This window comes from Aspergillus lentulus (assembly GCF_001445615.1).
Source record: "Aspergillus lentulus DNA, contig: Alt08, strain: IFM 54703, whole genome shotgun sequence".
In the NCBI taxonomy this organism is placed as follows: domain Eukaryota; kingdom Fungi; phylum Ascomycota; class Eurotiomycetes; order Eurotiales; family Aspergillaceae; genus Aspergillus; species Aspergillus lentulus.
The window spans coordinates 4,877,045-4,904,496 of NW_028322118.1; the positions used below are offsets into that span (position 1 = coordinate 4,877,045).

The window sequence follows — 27,452 nt, forward strand, 5'->3', positions numbered from 1 at the left end:
TTACATCTCAAAGCCCTTGCGACCGTCGACCTTTGATGCTTTTCCACTCCGGGTATATCTCCCCCTGCCCTCTCATCCTTCAGGTGAACAACACATAGAATGCCATCACAGACTCTCAGTCAGCACTAAGTCTCTCCAGGAAGCTGAATAGCTGATTTAACCCGAGAATTAGTAGGGTTACATCACTTGTCATGAATGTATATACAACCAGCCCTAAATGTAGCAGGTTTTGTTCGCCCTCCATTTTTATCAGGATATATGGAAGATATACAAGGTGGCTCAAGCTTTGGGTTGTGGCCTATATATATAGTTGAGGCACATCCGTACCAAAGCCGTTGAGTGGGTGTAGCCCGCATGATCTTGGCCCGGACAGAAAATGCTTAACCAGACATAGGAACCCCAAGTCACGGCGAGCACCCAGGTATGGCTAGATCAGACAGTATTGATAAAAAAAAAAAAAACTCAATAAGCACTACCATAAGACTGCATTAGTGGGCTGATGACCGGGATGAAGCAAAAAGAGGGACTTAGCAATTTAATTTCCACGCTATTATAGAGGAGAGCCTCTTCTGTAGTACAAAGACCCTGCTACGGCTGTCATTCCGGTCTCTAATAGTTCGTATACGAAGTGGCCTATCATGATAGATACTCTGACCCGCTAGGTTTAATCCTAATGACAACTAGTCTGTGTAAGCAGTGATCCTTCGGATGTGATTAGGCCTGCAGCTATTTTGGCATGGGTATCTCTGGTTTAGTCATTTGCGGAGGCGTGGGGGTGATGTACCTTTATCATCATGGCGTCTAGTAGGACATTATCATTCCAGCTGCAGACTCATCTGGTCACCAACCCTACCTACACCAACCAACAATCCCAGAGCAGTCATGCTGGTTGGTCTGTTGCTTTAAAGAGGACTTGCGCTTGAATGGGGCAAAACAACCCACTCTATTCATCTTAACAGCCACTTACTTACACTCCCAGTGTCTACATGCCAAAGACCTTGCAGATGTTGCAAAGATGGACAGGACTGGGATAGCTTCACTTTGTACTATGCAGTAATTAAAGGGTATGGACACAACTACATAAGATATACAAGCGCCTAGAGTTCTGCGAAGCAGCTTAATCAAGCTTGTCAATACCTGGCTCAAGAGGTTGTAGCCTGCTTATGGGCTGACTTCATGCGGCTACTGATATCAGACACAAGCAGGGTTCTGGCGCTGGTTGGTAGCTCTGGGACGGCCAGGGATCGGAGAGACTTACGCTGCTTCGCTGGGTAGCTGGTGTTTAATCCTAGTAGAGAGAGGGTGACATTACGGCATCGCAGCAAAAGCGACACCGGTGAGTTATGTTCCGTGCATACCTACATGCTTAGTTTAACTCGACTATAGGCTAAATGCGTCTTGCATTGACCAACATCGAAGTTCTTGTTCATGTTAGCGCAGCGGTGGTAATCTCTGCAGCTCTCTTGGATCTTTGCACAGCTCCGTGTCGAGAAGGGATCGCTCATGGAAACTCACAGCCTGCGTCCGATCAAGGCTGCGCGGAGGATTCTGCCATGGAATTGGCTCAGGGTCTAGATTGCTGGCAGGATGGATGCTATAAGCTTCATTATCTTTGCAGGGAAAGGATGCCGCAGCAGCGTTACAAAAGAACTGACAGAAATATGTAACCGCGCTTGTACCAGGCAGTGATTTGTCCTGATATAGGTGAGGTCAGTTCCGCCATCAACGGCCCCATTGCAATACGAACTGTCCACTCACTGGCCAGGAATCATATGTACGCGTTGAACATAGGGCGTACGCCGAAGTAGTTTAACCTAACATGGAAATTGACGCAGGTGAGATGTAACTTGCACACCAGTGTTGACCATGCATGACACGCAAAGCCTCACAATGCAAAGAGAAAATAAATGCAAGAAATTCAAGGAAAAGACCATATGGCTCATAGAAAGAGCAGCTCCACTGGAGGTCATGGAAACACATAAATACTTGCTCGTTGCCCGCTCATTCTCTTGAGTCCTCCATCATCAACAAAGAAAACATCCACTTCAAGTCCCTAAGCACAATTTTCTAGCTATATCAACCATGTTTGTTAAAGCTTCCATCCCTGTCCTCGCTCTCTTCGGCCTTGTGGTATCTCCCTGTTCCCCTTGTCTGCAATCGTTGTGTTCCATAGTCAGACATACTAAGTTGCTCTCCAGGCCAAAGCCAGCCAGTCAGTCATCCCAGGTTACAACGTCGTCGACATCGAATGGCAGGTGCAAGTCACTGCTGGCGGCCCTACTGTCAATGTGACAGGCACTGTTGAGGAGGTCTACGCTCATCTCAAGACTCTCAACCCTGGCTTTGAGGAAGAGTTCCCTCCTGTCGCCCACAACGACGTCATTGAGGCTCGTGGAGCTGACTACACCATGCAAAGCTACTATTGCCACGGTCCGTGGCCCACCTGTAGCTGGTATCGTATTCAGCAGGGCGTCAGCTACCTCGACGGCGTGCCTGGACGACCAGTACGTCTCTCTACTTCCCAAGGAAGCTTCTTATTGACGCATTACTATAGTCCCAAGGTCCGGGCCCCGGCAGCTGTGGTCGTGTAAGCTGCTCTTACAACTCTGCCATCTACTGGTGCAACGACGTGAGTGCTTTTATCAGTTCCTTTTAACCCATCCATTTAGCATAAGCGGATGGCTAACCAGAGTGGGCGCCGCAGAACAACTACCAGTACACCCTCAATTCATTCTATGACATTGCAAGCGGTGCGAACTTCATCGGCCAGACCTGTCTCACTGGAACCGATTCAACCTCCGGTCAAATCTTTTATACCGACAATTGGAACGTGATTGTCCGTGCCGACAGCTGCTAAGTTGATCATATCCTGAGCACTTTAGCTAGCAGGCTATCGGGTGATGACCTGCTGCAATGCTCGAATCTACCTGTTTATAGCGGGGGTATGACAGTTGCTTCACCAGATATTAACGACTTAGTGGCGTTTCTTGAGAATACTAAGCGTGAGGAGAAAAGGAGACAGTATGTGGTTAGTTAAGTTAGTGGAGAATGACACCAGCTGCGAGGGACGTGCGTGCAAATTAGTCAAAAAGCCTGTAAAGGATAGGCGGTCTGTAGGGGGTTGTTGTTGGTTAGGTGGAGTGGCATGGTTAGTAGATCAACTACAAGAGGGACCTGGCAGTGTGTGCTGTTTGAGAGCCCGGCTAGAGGGGCTTACAAGTTATATTCTGAGGAGCCATAAGACGTTCAGACGGCTCCACCTCGATTTCAGTGTTGAGTTAGGAAGCTTTCGCTTTTGTTGGCTACCTATTAGGGTATGGAATCTTATGCTAGAGGTGTACCTCTACTATAGAGATATATATCTCTATTACTTGCCTAGTTTAGGCCTATAGACTAATAGTCCCCTTACTGCTGTATGAGAAAGGCGTGCACGCATAAGCAGAATAGCTGACAATTTGTACGGCAGTAATCCGTGACCAGAACTCAATGCGTTTGAGGTTCTTCTATCGAGTGGCTAGAGAAGGAGGCACATTACGCCAATGTGAACATCTGGCCATGCCAACCGTAAGCTCTATTTAACCTCCTTCCAATCCGTCTTGCGACTCGAAAGGGTATCTTCGCAATAGGATGCGGCTCATGAATTTGAATGCTGCGCTCGACGTCCAGATTTCTCGGCGTGAACTGCCAGACCGAGCCATAGAGCTTCTCCACCGTAAAAGCCGTGGTGCCCATAGCGTGTAGGAAATCGTTCCACGGGATCTCCCCGGGCTGAGCAGTTTGCGAAGGCTGGTAAAATAGTGTGGAGAAAACTTTCAAAGACCGCTTGTCCACTTTGAACGTTGGCTGTACATCATACCCATTTTCGGCGGGCAGGTCGGGTTCGACGGCTTTGTCGGACATGGTAGGCCTTCCTTGAGATTTAACCCTCTTCTTGGGCAGAGGCGCAGTAGCCGGCTCGATGGTTTTCTCCGTCCGATGTACCAGCTCAAATTGGAGATCTGCCATACTCTTCTCCAGGTCTTTCACTTTAGCGGGCTGCTTTTCCGGCTCTACCCAGGCAGGTGTCCTTTGGAGCCTTCCAGAAATCCTAGTAAGCACCTTGTACACAGCGTTGCGTTGAGTCATTCCACGGGTCACTGGCAAATGCGAATCCACCGCACGCCAGAACGCATCCAGATTCCTCTCCGCAGCTCTCATAAGTTCGACATTTTCACGATTCCGTCGCTTTTCGGCCGGGTAATGGAATCGACCATCTTCGGGCGATCCAAGTTTGGCTAGAGAAGTTCCCTCGAAGCTTACCAGGTACTTGTCCCAACCGCTGGTTAGGTTGCTGTATCCTTTCTGGATTCCATCGCGCCGTTCGATAAACCCATTTTCGAATGTACTCGCCCAGGGTTGGTAGAGCTCAATTTGATGAAGACATTCGGAGATAACTGCCAAGTCAGAAATGACGCTGGCAACCCGGCTCGAGACGAGCTCCTTGTTTTTGGGGTCCATTTGAACGAGACGTTCGAGCTCATCCATGAGCGTTTTCCGACCGGCCAAAAACACCACGTTGCTATCCCCCCAAAGCGCTTCAAGAATCCAAAGCAGCCCCCCCTGGTTCTCGGACCTTGATACACCCGCCCGGGATTCTGCAATCATCTTCGAAGTGCCCGACTGTTGTGGTTGCCGAACAAAGAGTGATCGCAATGGAGGGGAGGCCGGAGCTGCTATTTTGAGCTGGTTGGCTGGACCAATAGCAAATTGTTCCAGGGTATATTTCAGCTCTACAAACGCGTTATAGAGGGCGGTAGGCAGGTCTTTCTCCGGCGATATCCTGTCATGATATTTGGAAAGCAGCTGACGCAGGTCGGCAACCAGAGGATGGAGCGTGGACCAGATCTCCAGGTTCATGTAAGCTTCAGGGACGACATTTTGGAGAACCCGGTTCCAGAATAATGGGTGAACATGTGGTGCCAATGTCGGATGCGGGTTGCTGTTAGTATCTGGGATAACTTCGACACGATGTTCCTTGTACTCATTGACAACGTCTGCAAAGTATCCGGGGTCCTCTCGTAGCGCTATAAGATGATCCTCCTTAGCCGAGCGTTTAGCATCGATAATGTCTTCTAGAGAGGCCAAGTCCAGCTGCGCGGGTAGACGGTAAGGCGCGTCCGCTGCAACTGCAGCCAGGGAATGCCAGTCCCCTTCATCTTTAATTGCGGGCTCGGGGAGTACAGGGAAGTCCTTGATCAAGGCCGCCTCAGGAATATCATGAAGAATTTGATGGGTACAATCTAAAAGAAATTTGTAGATCCGCTGTTGTATTTCCAGAAGTACTAGCCCATGGCCGGGGTGGAAACCTTTACCATTATGAAGCCACGAAGATGCGTCATCATCATCGTCCCATGCAATCAGCTCTCCGTATGTTTCTGGCGTTGTCCGACCAGTGAACATCATCGTATGCAGGTTGAGAAAAGCAGAGCGAATAGCCCCTGTGCCATGCCCAAGATGTGGAGCATGGTAGTCTGCGTGCGCAAAACAATGTGGCTGGTGCCGCGCGCGAGCATTGAGGAGCAGGAGCAAAGGTCTTGTCTGTTCCAGGTCTTCCAGATTGATACAAGGCCACATGTATGCCTCCGTCGACTCTTGGCGACGTCCCTTTTTGAATGCGTCAAAATCTGGCCTGTGCATCTTGGGCATGTTTGGCCACGCGGAGAGAAGGATGTGACGACGCTTAGCCTTGGTCTTCTGGCGCCATCGTTTATGAATCCGTTCTTCATGACGTTCGATAATCTTATTCAGGGTTTCCCAGTCGGCCAGGATTTTTGCCGCTCTTTTGCGACTTTCTTGACGGACCTCATCTGGAGTCGGGTAAGATGTTGGTTTAGGAAGGCTAGGACTGATGCTATCGAAGAAGTCCGCTGGATTGCTCCAGTCTATATCGCGAAAGGCAGTGTTCTCGTCACTAACAGTCTCTTCACTGAAGGGATCAAATCTGTACGCAGCATCAGATCCAGCCATAGCGACAAATATCGTGAAGTTGAGCAGTATTGTGATGCGAAGCGGGATCAAGGGGCAATGTTGATTGAGAAGTCGCGACGCGTATGTTCAGTGACATGGTACACGTGATCCAATCCAAATATTTACTCTCTTTCTGCATAGAAGAATGACATTAAGCTCGATGAGTCGATTTGGAGTGGTAATAGTATCTCAATGCCTCCTGTCTGACCGGAATGCATAAATTCGAAATACAATGCGACCTATGGTTATATCTAACGTAGTGGATGATCTGCATGTCCACATTCCACGTTGGATAAAAAGTCTAACGGATCAGGAATCTGTTGTCAGAGATCTTATTGGTACGTCTACCTAGATACTCCTTAAACCACGTTATCAAGACATCCTAGCTCAGTTGATCGTCCACGTCCCTGCCACCCCACATCAGCCATCAAAGATACGGTCGCTTGGCTCCTGTAGCTCCAAAGAAAGTAATGATCAACCAATCAGCTCGCATAGCTCAGTTGGTAGAGCGCATGACTAGTAATCATGAGGTCAGCGGTTCAAATCCGCTTGTGAGCATTTCTTTTTCTTTCTTTTTTAGGCTCTTGGTTTTATATGGTCAAGAGGCAAGACACTAGATGATACGTCTGTTCGAATCCGACTGTGAGCAATTTCTCCTCATCTAAAAACAATGATAATGATTGTACTTTAGTTACCTCCGAACTTTGTACCTGTGATGATACATGACACACATGGAGACTTTGGCTGAGTCAATTTCATACTTTTAAAGGATCAATCAATGGATCTAATTCATCCTGTGCAGGTGGTGATTCGTGTTCATTCATTTCTTCATTGAGGACTTGAGCTTGAATATATCTCTACGAGCATTGTCTTACATCACTGCAAACTGATGCTTTCTTCATTCCGCAGCCTGGCTACTAGCCTAGAGCAGCCAGAGCATCGTACTGCTGCTTGGTCACGGACAGCACCGAGCCATGTCTCAATGCCCCCAGGTTACCGCCCGAAGCAGGGGTAAAGGTTCCCGAAGTCACATCTGTCGACACCCAGGGCGACAAACCAGTGACACTGCCCACCTTGTCGCAGACCAGATACGCCTTGCCGGGTTGCACGTTGTCCCAGAAGGGATACGGGCCCTCGAAGTGGGTGCTGTCCTGGATGGTGCCCGATGGGGTGACCCAGTTACCGAACAGGCCGTTGCGGCTGACCTCGACCACGGGGCCGGAGACCTTGCCGCTGACGTAGAAGCGGACGAAGGTGTTGTCGTCGACGCGGAGAATGCTGAGGTCGATGATGGTGCTTGTCTTGTGGTCAATGTAGGTTTTCGGCTTGGTGAAGGTCTTGAAGTCGCTGGTGTGGGCGTAGCGGATGATGTCCGTCGTGGTGGGACTGCCGGTGTGGTTGGGATCGTTTGCTGCGTACTGTATATCGTCAGTATACCTGATCATTGTTTGCTGCTGGGGATACTTACGAATCTGGATGCCCAGTGCACCAGGTATTTTCCTGGAGGCTGTTAGTCAAACTCAACTGACGAGATGTACACTGCGACATACCGGCTTTCGGATCCCAGATTGCATCCGGCGCCCAGACCATGCCGGCTGTCGCATCCTCGACCGTCACGAGTCGCTCGTTAGTCCAATGGATCAGATCCCTGCTCTCCCAGATGAAGATGGCCCGCGATCCGGTCCGAGTCGCCTTGTCCCAGTTGGTCTACCAAAATCAGTATGTCCTAAAGCCTACATGTAGGGGAACGAACCGAGTCAATATCCAGATCCGTTCCGATTAGCCAGTACTTCCCCTTGTCGCGGCCTACGCCCTCCACGATGGAGACATCCCGGACGGCCTTTGTGCCCAGGGTCGGGGAGACGACGGGCTTCCCACCGTTGATCGGCCTGAAGTCGAGTGGATTACTGTTGTTACTCAAGGCGAGGTAGACGCTCTCATCCTCAGTCTTCCAGTAGAAGTCCAGGTAGCCCACTTTGGTTGGGTCGGCTTGGTGGAGATCCAAAGGGAGAGGCTGGGGGAGGGCCATAGTAGGGGCGAGGAAGGCAAGGATACCCGCGCAGATCGTCGTGAGGTTCTTCATCTTTTTTGCTTGTTTTCTGTGAAGCTTTGCAATTGACCGAACTGTAGTGTACCTCTGGCTTTATATATTCGTTCTGCCCTATTCTATCGACTATCGAGTTATTTCCCCGGTGGTTCATCGACGTATCCACAGCACGACACCCAACTGACGATGCCCAGACTTGTCAACAGAATATGCAGCAATCGGATAATTCATAGCCGCCATAGCATTTTTGCCAAGCCGAGCGACAAACAACAGGGTAAGACAAACAATATCCGACATCCCCGATTCTGCAGGGATTCCCGCCAAAAGACAAGCTCCGGCGGAGGATCGTCGCAATTATACCCCGCATTAATCGTTAAAGCAACCAAACAACACGAGAACCGCGGTCTGGAGAATCGTCGGATTATGCCCGTTTGAAGGAACTGATCATATGTGAATTAACGCCACCTCTATCATTCCGGGTATCTGCCCGGACGCCCCTTACTCCATCACAGGGCAGTTCCGCCATATGCACCTTTGCGCTTCCATAGGGGACGAATTCATTTTGACCGGCTCGCCTTGGCATGTGCGGTTACTTTTGCGGGGTGGATTGGGTGCGTATTCTTGTTTCAGCTCCCACCGGATCTCGCAGACTGTTGCCGTGGTAGGTGCTCCTAGAGCCCAGACAGGACTAGGACAGAGCTCCGTTATCCCATTATATCATAGGGAAGAGGGATCGGTCGCGTAGGCCCAGGAACTGGGCGGATGAAGCTCATAATCCCGTATGTTGCCCGGAAGGCTCGGATAAGCGGGCTGGGAGGTTTGTGTGTATTGCACTGAATCGCGTAGAGCAGGTTACCGTAGTACATGGCTACGGTGTCGTTAGCGCGGCGTTGCACGTGGACTTCTGCAGACAGAGCTACGATGACTGCTGATGAGCCTTGATCCAGGAGGATCTTGAGCATGCCGGTCCGTGTATTAGGTGCTGCGCCACGAAGAGGAGATCCATTAGCTGAGACGGTAAGGGAGGCTGACCATCCTGGGATCCGTACGGAGAAGTCGAATGGCCCGTCCGCGTCGACGGTGTACACCAGCCGCTGGGTAAACGGGTACTTGGTCTCACAGATGATTCTCACCTGCGTCCCTGACTTCGTTGACGTTCTGGACACTCATTGGGCCAAGAAGCGCGTGTGCTGATGCCGTTCTGACCCTGCAGTACAAACTTGTGACAGCCCTGCGGATGATTTACAGTGCAGCAAGGGTTCGGGTCTCAGCCCGGAGATCCGCTCGTCGCCGATGATCGACCCAGAAACGGTTCCGTGGTATCTAGAAGTCCAGTTGACAGCTCGTAGTGCGCTCGTAGCTAGTCTTTCGTCATACATCAGGCGCTTAAACACCGCTCCGTTCTTCAAGCCCACAGCTACATTGACTCCATGCTCGAACGATCGTTCGCGTCGGTGATGTCCGGAATAGTGTCAAGATCATCCCTGAGGGAAACTCCATCCGTATACCAGTGCTCCCAGTCCAGAGCCTTTTCATGAAAGATGCGCATGCAATCCAAGAGCGTCTGGCCTTGGCCCCTCGGGTCTCATTCATACAGCCACTGCAAACTAAGCACTATATCCGCCGCCCGAGCGCGCCCCCACCGATCATCCACAATAGTCCTCAGTCTGCTGGACTAGACCCCGGTAATTGTCGGATAGCATGGAGTGCCTCGATCAACAAACCTGTGCATCGCATCCAGGATCCTCCCCTCGAACTCCGTCCCCGCCTCCGCTTCTGCCAACTGGCTCAATCCCAACCACACGGGCGATCGGCCCCAGCCATCCGCCGTTCTGCTGATGCGATAGGACATAGTCAGCGACATTGCGGACCTGGCCCTTGAGGCGCTGGTCGTCGGTAAGATACGCCAACGGAACCAGCCTGTTGACCAGTAAGAAAGGCTCTCATCCAAGTCGTTGTAGTCTGTACCACCACCGAGCCGACGGCTGTATGTGACTATGGGATAAACGTCATGCTCGTGGCTTGGGAGTCCGTCGGCCATGAGATGCAATTGATCTAACACCCATCCACGCGGCTTGGTGGAGCCGAGAGGCAGTGGCCCGAATGTATGGGGGAGGACTGGCACGTTGGCTATTCTCGTCTCATTGATTGGGAGTCGCGAATGCTAGCTGACTGGCAGCAAGCGTGAAAAGCAGACATATCTGTGGCCCTACGGTAAGAAGGTGCATGTTGAATATTCCCCTTTGGTGAGGCGTTTTCTGTGGTACTGGTCGACGACTGCTTTATAAGAAAGTAATGAGCCATAACTGCAGAGCCTCGGCATTGGAATGTGGCAGATGTCCTTGGAGAAATGCACAACCCTTGTGGGTGGAACTGCCGAACAGCACACTGAGAGCATTGCAGTATTGTTGACACCGGATAGACTACGTTTGATCTAGTCCTTTCTAACGGATGTTCTTCCGCAGAAAGCTGACCTACAAGTAGCTATGGAGTAGAGAGGAGTACTGAAATAGATAGTTTATGCTCTTAATCGACGCATCCATTCGACTATTCGTAGATAAGTATCCCAATGATTATGTGGCTCCAGGAAAAAGCAATAAGAAAGAAGTGTTTCCTACCAAGGTAAAGAAAAATAAATATCTTCAATCCGGGGCTGTCCTGATTGCGGTGCGGGGAAAGTAAACACTAAAGTCAGCACTAAGATGTTACTACTACGACTGTCCTCAGCGCATAACTGTGACAGGTATATCTATCTGATTATCAATCGGCGATAGGGTAACAATGGGATTGTTGATCCCCAGAAATGCAGGGAGCCGATGTAACCTCGACAACCACAGCAATGCAACCTTTGCTAGTATTTAGTCCGTGCAGAGTCAGCCATTTGTTCATGGAGCGTTTCAAATATGTATCTAAATATCATCCTATGTTTCAGTCTAGTGACTGCTGCACTGCAGACGCTCCCCCCAGTGTATCAAACAGCCTTAGGGCCATTGCCGGGGTTTGATGTTTGCTCAGTGGAGAGAGTCATCTATATCAAGGCTGATTTTGCCTCTCATCGGGACGAAAATGGATTGACGCTAATCCCTCCATCTGCTTTGGAATTTGCAACGACATTTCTTCATGATCTGGAGGAAGTGACCGCCAGCCGGTGGACACTCCGGCAGGTACATGCATTCAGGGCAAAGGAGGGAATCTTCCTAGACAGCCTTGGCGCAGACTGTAACTTGACCTACGAGAATGGCACGCCAACAGAGGAAGGATATGAAGTGGAGATCCAGCCGCAACGGGCTATTATTCGGGGATCTGGAGCGAGGGGAATGTGGTGGGGAACGCGAACACTGCTGCAGAAGTTGATCATCGCTGACCGGAAACCGCTTCCGGGTGGTCGGATTGTGGACGCACCCTCGGTTCCAACGCGAGGATACATGCTCGATGCAGGCCGGAAGTGGTACTCGCCTGCCTTTCTCAAGGATCTGTGCACGTATGCCTCATTCTTCAAGATGTCCGAGTTTCACTATCATACCAGCGACAACTACCCTCTCAATCGGGGGCACAACGAGACATGGAACGAGGTGTACGCTCAGTTTTCACTGCACCCTGAGGACCCTGACCTCCATGGAATCGTGCAGAGGCCGAACGAGACGCTATCTCGGGCCGACTATGAAGAGCTGGAGCATCACTGTGCGCAACGAGGAGTGACGGTTATTCCTGAGATTGAAGCACCAGGCCATTGCCTGTTTCTGACCAAATGGAAGCCAGAACTGGCACTGGAGAAGAAGGATCTGCTGAATCTTTCTCATCCTGACGCGATCCCGCTCGTCAAGTCCGTCTGGACTGAGTTCCTGCCGTGGTTTCACACAAAGGAAGTGCATATCGGGGCGGACGAATATGACTCAGCATTGGCGGATGATTATATCAATTTTGTCAATGAGATGGCACAATTCATCCAGAACGAGTCAGGAAAGAGGATTCGCATATGGGGTACCTATGAGCCATCGGATACGCTTTCTATATCTAAAGATGTGATCATCCAACATTGGCAATACGGGCAGTCGGATCCTGTCAGTCTGGCAAATGAGGGATACACGATCATCAATTCGGAGGATCGCTGGGCGTACATGTCGTTGAAAAACGACCATATGCCCATATTCCCGGCCCCGTATCCATACCTGTTCAATAACTCGCGTGTATTGAACTTCGCCGACATCGACGGATGGCAATGGACCCCGGCGCTCTTCAACCCATTCAACGTCACGGAGCAACCGGACAAACAGGCGGTGCAGGGCGCAATTCTAGCCGCATGGAATGACAATGGACCTGACGCGACGACACAGCTCGAGGCCTTCTACGCCATGCGCAACGGGATCCCGATTGTCGCCTCTCGAGCATGGACGGGCGATCGAGGTCCACGACTAGATGAATCTAGCTTGTCATTGTCTGCCACACTGCTTACTGCCCGCGCAGTTGGTCAGAATCTCGATAGGAGATTCATTCGGCGTACCAATCACAGGACGGATTCGCTTCCGAGCTGGACGTCCGACGAGCAATCTGGGGAAGGAGTTCACCTCGGGTATGGCAGCAAAGGAATGAATTATACACTGGAGCTCGACGTCGCGGGACCATTCGTGCTGTCCTCCGACGACTGCACTCTGGGTTTATCTGTATCCGGTACTTTGGCCTTTACATCCGACGGATGGGAGTACCCGCTTCGTTCTGTCGCCGAAGATGCTGGATTCGACCCGGGGTATCCGGGACGGATCTGGACAAACGAGACGTCATCTACCCACGAACTTATCAAAATCCCTCTTCAGAGTCAGATTACCATCCACACAGATGTCATTGGAGGGAGCAGAGTCTGGGTGGATGGGAACTTTGTCGGGAGATTCGAAGTCTTTGTCTTTGGGGGGAAGAATCAATTGTTCTCATGGAGCCAGATGGCCTTTGTGGCGCCACTGGAATGGATCCAAGGAGGATTACACGGACTGAGGGTTTCTGAATACGACGGCAGTCATAATCTACAGAGTAATTAAGAAGCATTTATGGTGCTGTTATTGCTTCACCGTATGCTTAATGAAGAAACCTGAGTCTTAATACTCATAAATCTGCCTAGATGAATCCAAGGATGGGTTATATTTGACTGCGACCGTGCAAGACAGCAATGGCGAAATTAAGAGCTAGCGCCTCAGACTAGACGACAATATTAACATTGAAAACGGCGTGCTTACCTGTCATGGTTGGTCAGTTGGCACAGGATACTGTAGGCCGAGAAATGATCGGGTGTCTATACCCTTGTATAGTTAGCGCAGTTCGCTGTACAAAGGATACGGAAATCCGGAGTGAGTCTGGAGTTGAGATAACTTTGGTCCTGATGGGTACCTGAAAACCTTTTGTCTGTCATCTGCGAGTGGAATAACCGAACACTGCCTTCAGGAGAACTTTGTAGCTGAAGGGAAGCGTCGAAAGCTCCGTGTGGCCGAACATCTAACTAATGTTTCCTTTACAAGCCGGAAGAGTCTGCCCATTGTTCTGGAGATGTCCAAATCGTCTTGAGGTCTGCATTATGATCTTCTGTTAAAGTTGCAAATTGGATAATTACATAGTTGATAATGGAAGTATTCTATTCAAAAAGATTACCAGGGCTTCTCGCTACGAGAACACCCCCTTATAGTGACAAGACAGGTAGGCATATACTTTTACTAGGTTAATTACCATGCCCGCCCGTATGCCGTAGCCTGGGAAACAATCGAACAATGCAGATAGGTGGTGACAGTGGTTTCAAGACATACTGCTGTAGGACTCAGAACGTCTGTGGTATGAATATATTGATATCACGGATACTGCTGACGTTGAATCAGTACCAATACCTTCACCATATACCTCTATAGATTAGGCCGACCTCTCAAAGCAAAATGATAGTAGGAACTAATTGCTTCTTTTAGATGCGTATGATTCGCTGAACATGGGTAGATGGGTTGTGGGATGGCTTACGGCTGAATTAGCATAATAATAGCATTTCTAGATGCTTGAGAGGAGGATATACAGTAAGCCGCTGTATAGCAACAGAGAGCTGTCTCGAAATTAATTGTTCCGCCAGAATAAAGAAATCTTCCATTACGATTTGTGGTATGCGCTGGACTATACAATCCTATTTATCCACGGATTTACCCAGGCTGGTCCACAATCCCCGCATTTCCGCAAAGAACCCCGGAGATCATTCGTCACGGAAGATATCTTTTCTTCAATCAGTCCTGATCAGGACTGACTCCTCCCTGCCGGACGGACGGAAATCCCTGTTTCTTTTTGGCAACGTTTATAAGCAGCCGATGTTCCCCGCAGCCCAAGATGCAATGAAGGAAAAGCTGCGCTGAAATTCATCATGCTTCAATCGCAATTGCTTCTAGGGCTTGTTCTTGCAATCGAAGCAGCTTCTGCTCATCCTCGATCATGGGGTCCAAGGAAGTTCACCAGTCTTGTTTCCTTTGGCGATAGCTACACGGACCAATCGCGGCTGAACTACTTTGGCTCTCATAACGGATCAGCTCCCCCAGTTGGCTGGGAGCAGCCAGACGTACGTTCTGTTCCCTAATAAATGAAGCTCGCTGAGAAGCATAGAACAACAATACCGCCTCTGGTGGCTATGTCTGGGGCCACTATGTCTCACAATACGCCGATGTAAACCTGTACAACTACGCCGTCAGCGGCGCCGTATGCTCCAACGAGATCACCCCACGCACATTCTCCTACATAAACGACCTTTTCCCTTCCGTTCTGGAATACGAAGTGCCCGCCTTCCTGGCTGACAGCAAGCATAAAGTCGCTGGAAAGAAGTTCCTCGACATCCCGCCCCGGGAAACGGTGTACTCGATCTGGATCGGCACCAACGACTTGGGGAACTACGCCTTTATCACTGACTCCCAGGTCAAGAATAAGACGATCCCGGATTACATCAACTGCGTGTACACCGCTCTTGACCAGGTCTATGCAAATGGTGGCAGATATTTCGTGCTCATGAACCTGGCGCCCCTGCAGCTCGCACCCCTGTACGCGACACCCGAGAACGGCGGCGTGGGGGCCAACCAGTACTGGCCTGACAAGCCCGATAATCTGACCTTGACCAGTTACCGGATGTGGGAGCAGGTTGCGACTGCGAATGATGTGTTCAAGTACCAAACGCCGTACGAGGTGCTGGTGGCCAGGAGGTATCCCGGGGCGCAGTTTGCGGTGATGGACATGTATGGATTGGTATGTTGCGTCTTGTCTTGGACATTGGGACTGGATGGCACTGATTTGACAGCTCTCCGAGGTTTACTACAATCCCACAAAGTATTTCAACGGGAGTGCACCGGCGAATGTGACCGGGTTCAACAATCACTGCCCGCTTAGCGGAGGGGAGTGCACCCGGCTCCCCAGTCCGGATTCCTTCATGTGGTTTGATGAGTTGCATCCTTCGCAGCGAACGGACCAGATTATCGCCGAGGAGTTTGTCAAGGTCGTCCGGGGGGACAGTAAGTGGGCTACCTACTGGTAATCTTGCATGTGAACTCGTAGGACTGCTATATCGATATGCCTCAGATAAGGATATATTTATTTGAAGTGGACATGAATCCCCGTTCAGGGTTACATATTGGAGTTACCTCAAGCTCAAACTAACGTTATGGCTGAAACATCATTCTTCGCACTATCGGCATTTCCGTAAGATTAGCCCTATATCGCTCCAAGCCACCTCCTGAATGTCCTCTTGACAGTTATGATGGTCCCTGGCATTAATCGTCAGCAACCCCCCGCAACAACGGCCGAATTGACCAATCAATGGACCAGACTAACCAACAGGTGCAACCCCCGGCCGTTAGGGAGGTATAAGGCGTCCTCCGACTCTGCCTTACACAGCACTTCTAGTTAACAATCGCGTTACTCATGCCACTTCTAGATAACAATACACTTAGAACAATGGCCATGCCCGGCCGCTCGACAGACATGTCCTCATCAGGATTTCACCATGTCCCGTGCCCTCCCCGAAGTCCAACCACCGCCATACCCTATCGCCATACGACCCGAAAGCATCACCCGACATGAAGTGATAGTGACCGTGACCAACCGCCCGGAACCATGGCACTCACTCGACTACTCCATCGAACACGCGGGAACCGAACTCTTCACCGTCCGCGGCCAGCCCTGGAAGATCAGCCAGGCACGCATGTTCCACGACCGCTCGGGACTCCCCCTCTTCGAGCTCCGGTGCCAATGGTACGACTCCTCGTCTCTGTGTCTCCGCCTCCCCGGCGGGGATCAGTGTATCCTCGAAGCAAAGTTGCGGGTTGCGATAAACGCGCCCAGGGCGGTCGTCACGTTCCGGAATGCCGCGCAGCAGCCGAGGTCAGCGCAAAGCGAGGAGATTGTGTTGGAGGTGCATGCGCAGGACCTGTATAATATCCTCCAGGTGGTGGTTGTTCAGAATCGCAATGTGGCGTACATCCATCGGATAACAGATCGGAGTGTCCTCGCCGAGGGACAACGGCCGCCGTTCCGTTTCAGACCCAAGTGGATGGTTCGAGTTGCGGAGGGAGTGGATCTATCGCTGGTTAGTTGGTCTTCGGTTCAGTGTGGACTTTTGCTTAATCTGACGGTCGTAGATAGCGGTTGTGGTGGTCATCGTTGGCCAACGAGCCGGATTGGATGTAGGGGACGGCTGATCGGCATATGGAGGGGGTGGTATATTCAGTGAATGTAATCTTTATACAATTATGAAGAGCCTTTTTCTCTGTCCATTGCAAGGCCAATGCTTGGGTATAATATCGGATAAATGGTTGTTAGAGGCTCGGGCAAGAAGCTATACAAGGTTCACTTGATATGCGGAACTCAGGAGTAAACAACATTTATGAAGCGCTCCCGAATATAACTGATGGTTTTGACGATGGATTGACCTCAAATGATGTCAATCCAGATCGAGAAGAGTTGTCAATTGGCGTTGCATCCTCCATATGGCGGATATGCAACTGATCGGAACAGTCGGCAGTTGGGATTCGATTGCCTCTTTTACCTATTCCGATACTTCTAGAAGCATTCCAATATAATATATTATTCAGGATAGACTAACCTAAATATTAGCAAACATACTTTGACTTTTCGAACTATCACAGTGCTTCCTTAACCCTTTGGTTAAACATCATTGTGTCTTTTCACTTCTTCACTTTCTTACCTCTTCTCCCACAGTCCACTTTTTATTCACACTTGGGTGCTCCTCTACGTTGTCGCCGACAGCAAATCTAAGAGAGTCTCTAGATAGCTATGATAAGATGAATACAGACCTAACTTGCTAAGTTCAGATTCTTACAAATATGAACAAGAGATTCAAAAATTGTTATTTCATTTGTTGCTAGTGTTAAAGTGAAGGGCGCAAAGAGATCAGTAATTCTTCTTATAACGACTGATGTCTATGTCAAGGTATTATTGGGTGATTGTCTTATATTATGAGACCAAGCCTGCATGAGATAAGCATCATATTGTCGAACAGGACCGTTGATTCGTGTTGGGCTGACCTTGACCTTCTGTAGAAGGATCTATCCTGTGCCCCAATACTCATATCAGCTTAATTACAATCATTAAAGCAGCACTAAGCGAGACTCCATACGCCAAGCCCTGGTATTGAAAGAAACAGAATAATCTACAGGTCATATCGAAATGATATATTGTTCCTGAATATTCTGGTTCTGGAATATGAAGTTTCTGGGCCACTCCAGCCATGGAGTGAGTCGACTGGGTAGAACAGCCGAAATGCTGGAAAACAGCGAATGACCTCGCCGTCCGACGAACCAGTAGTTACAAAAGACATGGAGTTGAGCACAGTAAAAGCCTAGCAGTAAGAGTGCGACGGCGTGCCTTTGCCTCAGAAGACCGAAGAATTCCTCATTGACAGAGAGCGGCCACATGTAGATCATCCCACACTCCAACGGCAATTCAGCATTGTGGATAGCCTTAAATGATAATGTCAGATTGTCAAGCGCTTGGAAAAGTGTGATTCTCTCTTCAGGTTCCGCTGTATCCGACTCAACAATCTGCCTAAGCCGGTCAAGCTGGGGCTCCACTCCTTGAAATATATTGTTTGACGTCTCCCTAATCACATTGTGAGCTGCGAAATCCCCAGCCCCCGTATTGGTGGCTCTAGAAGGGTTGGACCTAAGAAAATGCGAGGGTTAGATGTGTTGGCTCGTTGTACGACATGCTCACAAGAAAGGGGGAAGGCTGGAAATAGAACTTACTCTCCATCAAACTCCTGCATACCAAACTCCTGCCGAAAGAGTGGGCCTAGAGAACTGTTTCGCACATGATTTATGTAAGGCCTGAGGACTAGGGTTCCCCGACACAACTTGAACAAATGAAGAGTGGATTCGAGCGTGTCGACCATGTCGACCTCCGCGGACTCCGCTGGGGAAGCATATACGTAGACCATGATCAGGCTTGAAAAGGCGAACAATGCACAGCAGTTGTCAGTGGTGGGCGACGTAAGTATTCTGCGGAAAGAGCGCAAGCCGAGGGAGATGTGGAATCTGGAGCTTGTTATGTACCGGCTGTGATTTTCGGGTTTAAGATGGGCGAGGTGGAGCGCCGACAGGGCAAGAATGCCATGCATCAGGAATTCATTGGAGTAAGCCAAGGTCGGGAAAGCAATTTGCCATGTATCTTGCATTTGCTGCCGCCTAGCGAGAGACTTGGAAGTGTGGAGCGTAAAATGATGCATTAGTTCGGGGTCCTGGCTGCTCCATTCTTGGGCAATGTAGGCCGCCTCTGCTACCCTCTCAAGGAACGAACCAAAGGTATCGCCATGAGAAATCGATGGAAATTGCGAGTTGCATAACTCCCGAGGAGATTGCACGCCAGCTGCTAGACCTAACACATTGCCCAGTCCTTCTCCAATAGGAGAAGGACTGTGATGATGACGTTTATAGGTGCAATTCATACCACGCCTTGAGCAATTACCGCAGGGATGGTCCTCATTGCACTAGATCAGATGAATAGGGCCATAGGCGTGCATGTAAGTAACAATCTACAGGGAGGCGGTCCATGACAAATCTTGGATGGAAATTCAACAGGACAAACCTTGATTCTTCTTTGTTTGCACTGGTCACAACCATTGCGGGACTTTTTATGCGACCTCCGCGTAGCCATAACAGGATAGTAAGGTGCCAGGGCAGCTGAGGGCTATATAAAACCCCGGTAGGAAATACCCGCATGTATGTGGTGGTCACCTAAGATTAGAAAAGCGAGAACATGAGGTAGGCATTTTGAGGATAAGAAGTGCATTGTAGTAGTAAGAGGTGGTGGCGGTTGCGGCAACTAACTGAGTCAGGCTAGAGACACGCACGGAAGAACGAACCCACAAAAATCTATTCTAAGACTACCAGAAGTACGAACACGAAAGCGAAAACGCGCCAACCCAGCCAACTATCCCATGCGAATCAGATGAGATTTTAAGTCGGCCCCAGTCCCACGGCCTTGGCCCACCCCAATGCACGTTCATTTGGTTCAAAAAGCGTATGATACATGTAAACAGTCCTATAGGCCTCCCTGTTCCACCGTTCGAATTGTTTAGGACCGGTCAGTATAAACAAGTGCGTCAACTAGACGGTGCCCCGGAATGACTCGAATGAGGGTGTGCAAGCTACTCCATTCAACCTGGTAATCTACTCCCCACAGAGTAGACAAGGTAGACACGCCTTATTGCCTTGTTCCCCGGTTTGAGCAAAGCGTTTATCTCACTCGGATGGATCCATGCAAACACGCCCATGTTCAGAAGCATTAGCACGCCATCGAAAATATACATGTATGCTTCGTGTGTCACGAGATAGCCGTCATTGCCTTGACCATATTCGATGAGGCGGAAGATGGAGCGGACAAAGATGAGAAGGCTGCCACTATACATTGCGTAAATGTGCCTCTCCCACGGCGGCTGCGAATGGACGACTTTCCTAGTCGGACCGTTTTGAATCCCAATGTGGAACTTGATGGTGGTCCCCAGAAACAGAGAAAAGAATATCAGCTGTACGACTAAACCTCCGATAATTATGTGCTCGCCGGTGGAAAGCGCGCTGGCACTACCACTTGCCATGATGCCGCCGCCTTTGAGATAGTTAGCTAGGAATGCTCGGGCACAATCGCACTGTCTTGCTCGACCTACCGGCGCCTTGCATGATAAACGAGATGATATCGCCCAAGAGGAAGATCTTGGTCAACCACTGTTGCCTGATCCAGCAATGTATGTCCCCATTCGTCAGTAGGACTATCCGGCCCAATTCCATGTAGATGCTTGCGGCAAATAAGGTGGGAGCAATCAGAAGCAGGAGGGTTTGCTGGATATAGGGTTGGACAGTCCAATTTGGACTTTGTGTCCCCGAGATGGCTCGCTCATCTAGAAGTTAGTATAACTTCCTTCCCCCACGGGACGCAATCTATGAACGAGACTCACTCCAATGTAGCCGATCCATTCAACTAGTGATTAGACGCCAAATGAGCCCTTGAAGCAGATCATGTGCAGGAATTGGGAGGACTTACAATATCCACCAAGGACGAACGGAACAAAGAACCATGTTCTAGTCCGCGCAACCTGGTACGTATGGATGCAGGAACCAACAACGAAGAGAAGAACAAAGACAACAGCCGCACCAATAGAAGGATCATATCTGTACAGTTTAAAACTAGAAGCTTCAGTGGCCATGGTGTTATACCAGAAAGGGAGAGAAATCCAATATAGTGAACCAAGGAAAAGTAAAGGAAACAAGAGCAACTTCAAGCAACAGGGGTGGTTGTGAAATTTCTATGAATATAAAGATGTAGATGTGCTAATTTATATTAAGAGTCAAACGTCTCACCTCCTATTACAGCTACTCTATAATAAGCGTGAATTAACTCAGACACAGCTAAAGTGGGCTTCCATTGCAGTACAGTACAGCTAAGAAATCTATGCCAGTGAGTAAGACAAGACACAGATCGTGACAGTTGATAGCCTAGAGATCTTTGATAGGTCATAGTTACTGTTTAGGCAACCATTCGTACAGTCTGATGGTAGAGGTGTGATTCCAGGGACTGCCCTGAAAGACAGCTTCCAAGGCTGGCGATGAAACTGACTGCGTCAGGAAGCCTCATAGTCTGCGTGTCCCACGGGCATGTTGCAATCATTCGCCCATTCCCCGGTCATAAGCCGCGGATCCATCAGCAGAGAAATTTCTCGTAGTCGTAGCCGTAGCCGTAGCCGTAGCCGTAATCGTAGTCGTAATCGTATTTGCTCAGACGGGGTGTACAGCAGAGTTCCGTTCCTATATAAATAAACTAAACAGAATACATGCTCTTTTCTTTCGTGGATTATAAACTTCCCTTTTATCTGTTCTCTACTAAGACGGTTCACTGTTGCTCACGGTAGACAGTTTCTAGTCTTCCGTACCCTCACTTGAGATGGCAGGCGACGGTCAGATCGATTTCAAACTTTATAGATACACCCCATCGATAGCTGCAGCGGTGCTTTTTGTCGCTCTGTTTCTTCTCACAACGATATACCATGTCTACCAACTCAGCCGGACGCGGGCTTGGTATTTCATATCATTTGTAGTCGGGGGTTTTTGTAAGTGCCAATTGCGCTGCATCCTCCTATCATGGCTGCTGTGACCGTCCCAGGAAGCTAATGGATGTCAGTCCAGATCATTGGCTACATCTGCCGGATCTTGGCCCATAATCACAAGGAATCGGTCCCGATCTATAGTGTGCAAACTATCTTGATTCTCCTTGCTCCACCGCTTTACGCCGCCTCTATCTATATGGTGCTGGGTCGACTGGTCACTTATCTACGGGCAGAAAGGCTCAGCTTGGTTTCAGTGAGGTGGATGACCAAGATCTTCGTTACAGGCGATGTCATTGCCTTTTGCATGCAAGCTGCAGGTGCGCAAGGCCTGATGTGCTCCATAAGCTATGCGATAGTACTGACGCTTTTTCGGGCTCTAGGTGGCGGTATCATGGCGAGCGGTACGATCAGCAGCTACAACCTCGGCGAGCATATTACTGTCGGAGGCCTATGTGTTCAATTGGCCTTCTTCAGCTTCTTTATAGTCACCTGTGCGTTATTTCATTCCCGAATTCGCAAATACCCTACGCATGAGGTAACAGCACTTGCGGCTCGGCTTTCTGAAAAGACTTCACGAACGTGGGAAACTGTGCTCGTGGGCCTGTACGCCGCAAGTGTCCTGATTCTGGTGAGGTCGATCTTTCGCTTGATTGAATATGCGCAAGGGAACAATGGGTACCTCATCAGCCATGAAGCCTTCATGTATATTTTCGATTCTGCTTTGATGTTTCTGACCATGGTTGCCATGAATTTTTGTCATCCGTCAATGATCTTGGTCGGGTCAGAGAAAGAGCCTGAGGCCGAAATGAGTTCCCCTACCTCTCAGACAGAATTGACTTGAGCCAGTCAACGTGCTGTCTCTGACACGGGTCAGGTGTGGCGTCTAAAGGAAGCCAAGCATCACTCTGGGAATTCCACCTATGAAATTGGGCTTGAATATAATCAAATAGGAAGCTCTTGTATTGGTATACTGGCGATGTGGGATACATCATACTGTTTTCTATACCCTAAGTTTGCTCCCGCGTCTAGTCTATGAAAACAATTGTATTCAATGCATAAGTACCGCCACATCGGTTTGCGACCCGATATGGATAACTAGTTAATCTATTCCAATCAGGTTAAACTATGGCCAGCCATGCTTGGCTTGGTCGCTGTCATCTTCCACAATATCCTTACAATATTCATTACCTGGTGTATTTCTGCCACACAGGCAGCCTATCCACAGACATTATCAATACACTACTGCGTAACTACTCCTTTCACCCCAAGTCTAATAGAGAATCCAGGTCCTGATCCTTGAGGACCAGCTCATAGTAAGATAATGTGCTATCGGTCACCGCACATGCTGTTCTAAAAATGGCTCAGTATATATCTCCATGATTGCCTTTGATTTCAGCCCCTTGTAGTAGATAAAGCAATACTTCTGAGCTGAAAAGGTTATTGCCGCTGTTTATGATGTGCTATAATGGATGAGGAGATCCCTTATAAGTCCCTAATAAGTTAGTTGCACGCATTCTAAAGTCCAGCTCAACCTAAAGTATGTAATGGGGAGTTAAGCATCTAGGCTAAAAAAATGCTGGGAGTTCACAAGACGATGTATAAAGATGCCAAACAGAAAAGAGCAAAACTAGCCACAAAAGAGAATTCACGGGCCCTTGCTTTACAAATAAAATATTCAGCGGAGGATTATATCTCTGGGAACTAGGCAGATAGTCCCATTTATTCCTCTCTTGGACGGTTATCAAATTCAGCTGCATGGCCAATTTACGGCAGGCAATGCCACCCAATAAGCAGCCATTCTCAAGGACGATCGAGATAGGTCGATCATCGAGCCATAAGCTTGGATGTCTTAGTTCCTTGTCTAATAAACATAAATGCCAACATAACGGGGCAATGCTCTTCGTGGCGTCCTTTCAAAAAGACATCTGATTCATATATTAGGTTGTGGATGATCCAGAAGCCTTTGAACAGGTCCACTTTGGACCCCTGATGTTTGGATCAATGCATACCAATAGCTGGACCTGCTTTCCAGTGTATTTTTAATTGTTTGCGCCGGAATGGCTATCAATCATGAGCTTCATGTGCTCAATAATTGGGCTAGAACAGATCAACACACAATACACGGCAGATACACGGGCTGCCGGACTCCGGGGTAATTGTAGCCCCATTCTTACTGGCGGGCTTGACAATCTCGGACTTCTTGGTCTATTAACGGGTGGACCATGATCTGCTGCCCGATATCTAGGTATATTTGTCACCGACTCTCTTTCTTCGGGCTTATTGTTTATAAGACCGAATGATTCCATTGACCGCTCACTTTGAATCTCTAACTACAGCATTCTTATGTTGATGCTGACCACTTCGTCTGAGGCTTTAATATAGTAGGCTCCAGGTTTTCCTAAAGTTCAATCGTGCTTGACGGCTCTTGCAGAACGGCAGGCAGTGGTTTCACCTCACGAGCATTGTTCCCCGAGGGTATCTCATGATGCAACAAGATAACCAGTCTTCAAAGGTACTGTGTTTACCCGGTTTCGTAAAAACAGCCGTTGACATGAACTCTACAGGAGAGTAGCACTACTGTGGCGCATCCGCCAAACGGAAATCCAGACTCGGAGGAACTGGTCTATCAAGCAAAAGAACGCTATAAAAATGCACTCAATTCGCTGATCACCCTCATCGCTCAAGGCGACAATGACAGTATTAACAAGCTTTTGGAGTTTCTACGGAAGCAAGATACCATCCATGAGGCGGTGCAGGAGGTGTTGCAGTTGAAGTTTCTTCCGGAGTAGTCGTTCTATGCCAACCTCATTTTTGGCATCTCTGGTGGGGAACGGAAAATTTTTCCTGGGAAAGACAATCGAGTATTGTGGAGTGGCTTTCATGGAATAAGTTGGGGTGGGCCTTGGATAGCATATCTGGAAGACGATGTCTGATGCATCATTTTCGGGGTGTTGCATGTGCAAAACAGGAAATTGATCAATCCCGACTAATGCACTATCTGCATTAGTTGATGCTCTCGGTGTACTCCCCATTGGTTGGAAGTTAGTTCCATCTATCAGAGTGCGAGCTACTCTCGCTGTTGCTTTGCCATAAAAGTCTATTCTGCTTCATCTGCACTTCGACGTGGACGATACGCTAAGACTACCGCCATCTCAGCAGCACAACCTCGCGTACAGGCTAGGCCAGGCTATCAGATAAAGTACCGTGCTCTAGCTTTGCAGCAAGTCGGAGCATAGCTACCCAATGAACGGTCGAGAGGTAGCCTCTGCCCACCAAGGACTCGTCGGAGACGCATCCCACATACATCAGCCAAATACTCCCCTAACGACAAAAACGGTGCAAGCGCTTCGGAGGACAGTGACCTTCGAGATCTGTGTGAGGCACGGGTCGGAATGCTTGTTCAATTCGGACGACTATCCGTGGAGAAAGTAGGCTCATAAGCGCAAGATCATGCAGCTCGAGGACGCACGAGGCAATTTCCTTCATATCATTGGAATCCTTGGACATCGCCCGGCAACGACGACCGTACAAGGACCCAACTTTCTACAGAGTAATGATAGCTAGGGGAGGTGAAGATATTCATTGAGTAGGAGATTCGACGAGGTCAATCCGAGAAGAGGCCTGAGCTGACAGAAGCCCTAAACGGTCGTCACTTCGAGTGGAAGGCCGAGGAAGAGTCAATTACCAAATTACCCCATATTTTGTCTCCACAAAGAAGGGACTACCCGAGGAGTATGCATCCCGGCGAGCTTAACCGTAACTGTGTGCACGAGGCAGGGACAGCCATCCACGCACGTAATATACACTTTATTGGTCCATTTGCATAATATATATCCGTGACTGGGTCTAGTTGCTAATGATTCCTAGTATTGTTTCTATCAGCAAGGATAGTTGATTGCATCCCAGACTACCTAGTAGAATGGCCAAAGAACCTGCAGCTCATCTCTCTACGACACGGAGGGTTCGACTTCTTCCGCAGTTGCCACAACTAGTAATTCGCCTGATCATTCCAGTACAACGTCCCATGATGCACCTCAGGCCCGGTAGCCCCAAACTCCCACCCAAACTTCAACTTCACCCACTGCATTAGATGCGCGGCGATCTTGATGTGCCCAACATCAGTTGGATGCCACTGCGGCGCGATATCGTTGTGCTGCAGGATCCCCGTCGTGTCGAAATAATGGATGAATCCCTGCTTCTCGTAATGCTGGTAAACCCGCTTGATCTCATCCACCCATATAGGGCCCTGCACGTATGTATCCCCCGAAGCTCCGAAACCGCCCCATAGCGACTGCATCGTTAGCATTGTACGTACTTTGTTGGGGAGACTCACCATGAGAACGATATTGGCCTTTGGCCAGATCTTGTGGATGTTGCCCACGAGGTTGACATAGTCGTTGTAATAGTCTATGCTGGAGACATTGTTTGTCGGGTTGTTGTCGTTTGTGCCAATGTTGATGACCACCAGATCGGCTGCGCGTTGAGCTGCAAAGTTCCACCTGGGTGGATTGTCGCCATAGATCTCGTGTGCGCGCCAGGAGGTGTCGGAAGTGCGGTACCATTGGTAGGCCTGGTGGTCAGTATGGAAGACGACAACGGAGGACCTCACTTACCTGACCGCGGGGATTCCCCCAGCAATTCTGATCGTGGAGGCAGATACCGGGATAGGCCTTGTTGGTCAGTATTGGATGTAGCAGATGAGGAAGAGAACGCACAGTAATGGAGTATTCTACGTTTCCGAGTCCTGCTGCAAAATCGTACGCCCATGAGGATAGTCCCTCGTATGTCGCGTAGTCACCGGAGCTCAGCCTACAGTGATCAGTATGTCACGTTTCTGGAACATGTTATGTGCACCTACGAGTCTCCGATGATTTCCACCATCTTCGGGTACTCGGGGACCCTGGAGATCTTTGCATCTGCCGCAACGGATACACCGGCCAACTGGATCGTGCTTGTTGTCAGTAAATTCCTGCTGTCTAGGGAGCCGGGAAACGTATCCATAGGCCCAGTTCGTAACTGCCAAGGTTAGCAAGATCTTATATGAGCGTCCTGTACGTGTCTACCTCTCAGTTCAAAGGTCTTTACGTCGCCAGCGTTAGTGAGATTGAGCCCCGTCGTGGTAGGACCAATGAATTGATATGTGGCGTTGGCAGTGACATTGGAGAATTGCCAGTCCTGGCCACCCAGTCTGCAACAAATTAGCCTTGCATGAGACCCGGCATCCGACATACCTGTATGCCACGAGGACTCCTTGACTGGTGTATTGGCCAAAGGACAAGGCGAGCTATTCTGTTAGTCTATCCTCTCATTCCATGAAAGGCCTTCGTACCCTTTCACCAGTGAATGCAAGCTTGAATCCAGGAGCCCTAGGAAATGTGAACGAGAGTCAAGTTGCAGTGACTGCTGTACATACGACCACCCTACTCTTATCAGTGATTCTTCTTTATGTCCTTCTGTTGGACTCACACGAAATATGCTTATCATCCCATCTCCCCTTGTAGGAAATCTCCTTTACACCAGGCTTGTAGGTCCTCCATGTCTTTTTGTCTAACGTAATGACCTCGGTTTGCCCCGGATACGGGTTCAACCGCGCCTGGCCATTCTCAAGAATCGTTGCTGATGCACCGAATAGCCAAGTGAAGAGCAAAAGGAAAGCAAGAGCTCGCATTTTGACGGCCCCAATTCTCAAAGTACCTGAAGTATATTCAACTAGTCTGCGGTCGCATCTCCTTTTCAATATATATACTCATGCATGTCTCCTCGCTCCAATGTACGACCCCGCAAAGCAGCCTG

The 27,452-nt window shown here is 49.3% G+C and overlaps 9 protein-coding genes and 1 non-coding gene across 10 annotated transcripts; 5 read left to right on the forward strand and 5 right to left on the reverse strand.

Moving 5' to 3' along the window:
* Positions 1–2,082: 2,082 nt before the first annotated feature.
* Positions 2,083–2,857, forward strand: ALT_4787 (uncharacterized protein; the record flags this gene model as incomplete). The annotated part of the gene is made up of 4 exons (XM_033556909.1): positions 2,083–2,130; positions 2,199–2,504; positions 2,555–2,629; positions 2,705–2,857. The coding sequence occupies 4 exons, from the start codon at positions 2,083–2,085 to the stop codon at positions 2,855–2,857; spliced, it is 582 nt and encodes a 193-aa protein (XP_033412800.1).
* A 674-nt stretch (positions 2,858–3,531) lies between these two features.
* On the reverse strand, positions 3,532–6,006 carry ALT_4788 (uncharacterized protein; the record flags this gene model as incomplete). Its single annotated transcript, XM_033556910.2, has 1 exon — positions 3,532–6,006. One exon carries the CDS (start codon positions 6,004–6,006, stop codon positions 3,532–3,534), a length of 2,475 nt encoding a protein of 824 aa, XP_033412801.2.
* A 485-nt stretch (positions 6,007–6,491) lies between these two features.
* On the forward strand, positions 6,492–6,564 carry ALT_t098. The gene has a single exon. It is a non-coding gene; the product is annotated as a tRNA-Thr (tRNA).
* Positions 6,565–6,923: 359 nt separating this feature from the next.
* Positions 6,924–8,089, reverse strand: ALT_4789 (glycoside hydrolase family 43 protein; the record flags this gene model as incomplete). The annotated part of the gene is made up of 4 exons (XM_033556911.1): positions 6,924–7,424; positions 7,475–7,506; positions 7,557–7,713; positions 7,760–8,089. The coding sequence occupies 4 exons, from the start codon at positions 8,087–8,089 to the stop codon at positions 6,924–6,926; spliced, it is 1,020 nt and encodes a 339-aa protein (XP_033412802.1).
* A 668-nt stretch (positions 8,090–8,757) lies between these two features.
* ALT_4790 (uncharacterized protein) lies at positions 8,758–10,094 on the reverse strand (the record flags this gene model as incomplete). The annotated part of the gene is made up of 3 exons (XM_033556912.1): positions 8,758–9,194; positions 9,300–9,376; positions 9,778–10,094. The coding sequence occupies 3 exons, from the start codon at positions 10,092–10,094 to the stop codon at positions 8,758–8,760; spliced, it is 831 nt and encodes a 276-aa protein (XP_033412803.1).
* Positions 10,095–10,956: 862 nt separating this feature from the next.
* ALT_4791 (beta-N-acetylhexosaminidase) lies at positions 10,957–13,083 on the forward strand (the record flags this gene model as incomplete). Its single annotated transcript, XM_033556913.2, has 1 exon — positions 10,957–13,083. The coding sequence occupies one exon, from the start codon at positions 10,957–10,959 to the stop codon at positions 13,081–13,083; it is 2,127 nt and encodes a 708-aa protein (XP_033412804.2).
* A 1,346-nt stretch (positions 13,084–14,429) lies between these two features.
* ALT_4792 (SGNH/GDSL hydrolase family protein) lies at positions 14,430–16,743 on the forward strand (the record flags this gene model as incomplete). The annotated part of the gene is made up of 5 exons (XM_033556914.2): positions 14,430–14,621; positions 14,666–15,295; positions 15,348–15,558; positions 15,997–16,631; positions 16,684–16,743. The coding sequence occupies 5 exons, from the start codon at positions 14,430–14,432 to the stop codon at positions 16,741–16,743; spliced, it is 1,728 nt and encodes a 575-aa protein (XP_033412805.2).
* A 1,562-nt stretch (positions 16,744–18,305) lies between these two features.
* Positions 18,306–20,762, reverse strand: ALT_4793 (RTA1 domain-containing protein; the record flags this gene model as incomplete). The annotated part of the gene is made up of 5 exons (XM_033556916.2): positions 18,306–18,937; positions 19,808–20,167; positions 20,226–20,451; positions 20,514–20,536; positions 20,600–20,762. 5 exons carry the CDS (start codon positions 20,760–20,762, stop codon positions 18,306–18,308), a joined length of 1,404 nt encoding a protein of 467 aa, XP_033412807.2.
* Positions 20,763–21,496: 734 nt separating this feature from the next.
* On the forward strand, positions 21,497–22,500 carry ALT_4794 (RTA1 domain-containing protein; the record flags this gene model as incomplete). Its single annotated transcript, XM_089599800.1, has 3 exons — positions 21,497–21,662; positions 21,734–21,976; positions 22,040–22,500. The coding sequence occupies 3 exons, from the start codon at positions 21,497–21,499 to the stop codon at positions 22,498–22,500; spliced, it is 870 nt and encodes a 289-aa protein (XP_089456138.1).
* A 3,147-nt stretch (positions 22,501–25,647) lies between these two features.
* ALT_4795 (SGNH/GDSL hydrolase family protein) lies at positions 25,648–27,327 on the reverse strand (the record flags this gene model as incomplete). The annotated part of the gene is made up of 9 exons (XM_089599801.1): positions 25,648–25,950; positions 25,993–26,229; positions 26,273–26,468; positions 26,518–26,675; positions 26,745–26,847; positions 26,891–26,943; positions 26,989–27,025; positions 27,073–27,079; positions 27,126–27,327. The coding sequence occupies 9 exons, from the start codon at positions 27,325–27,327 to the stop codon at positions 25,648–25,650; spliced, it is 1,296 nt and encodes a 431-aa protein (XP_089456139.1).
* Between the last annotated feature and the right edge of the window lie 125 nt (positions 27,328–27,452).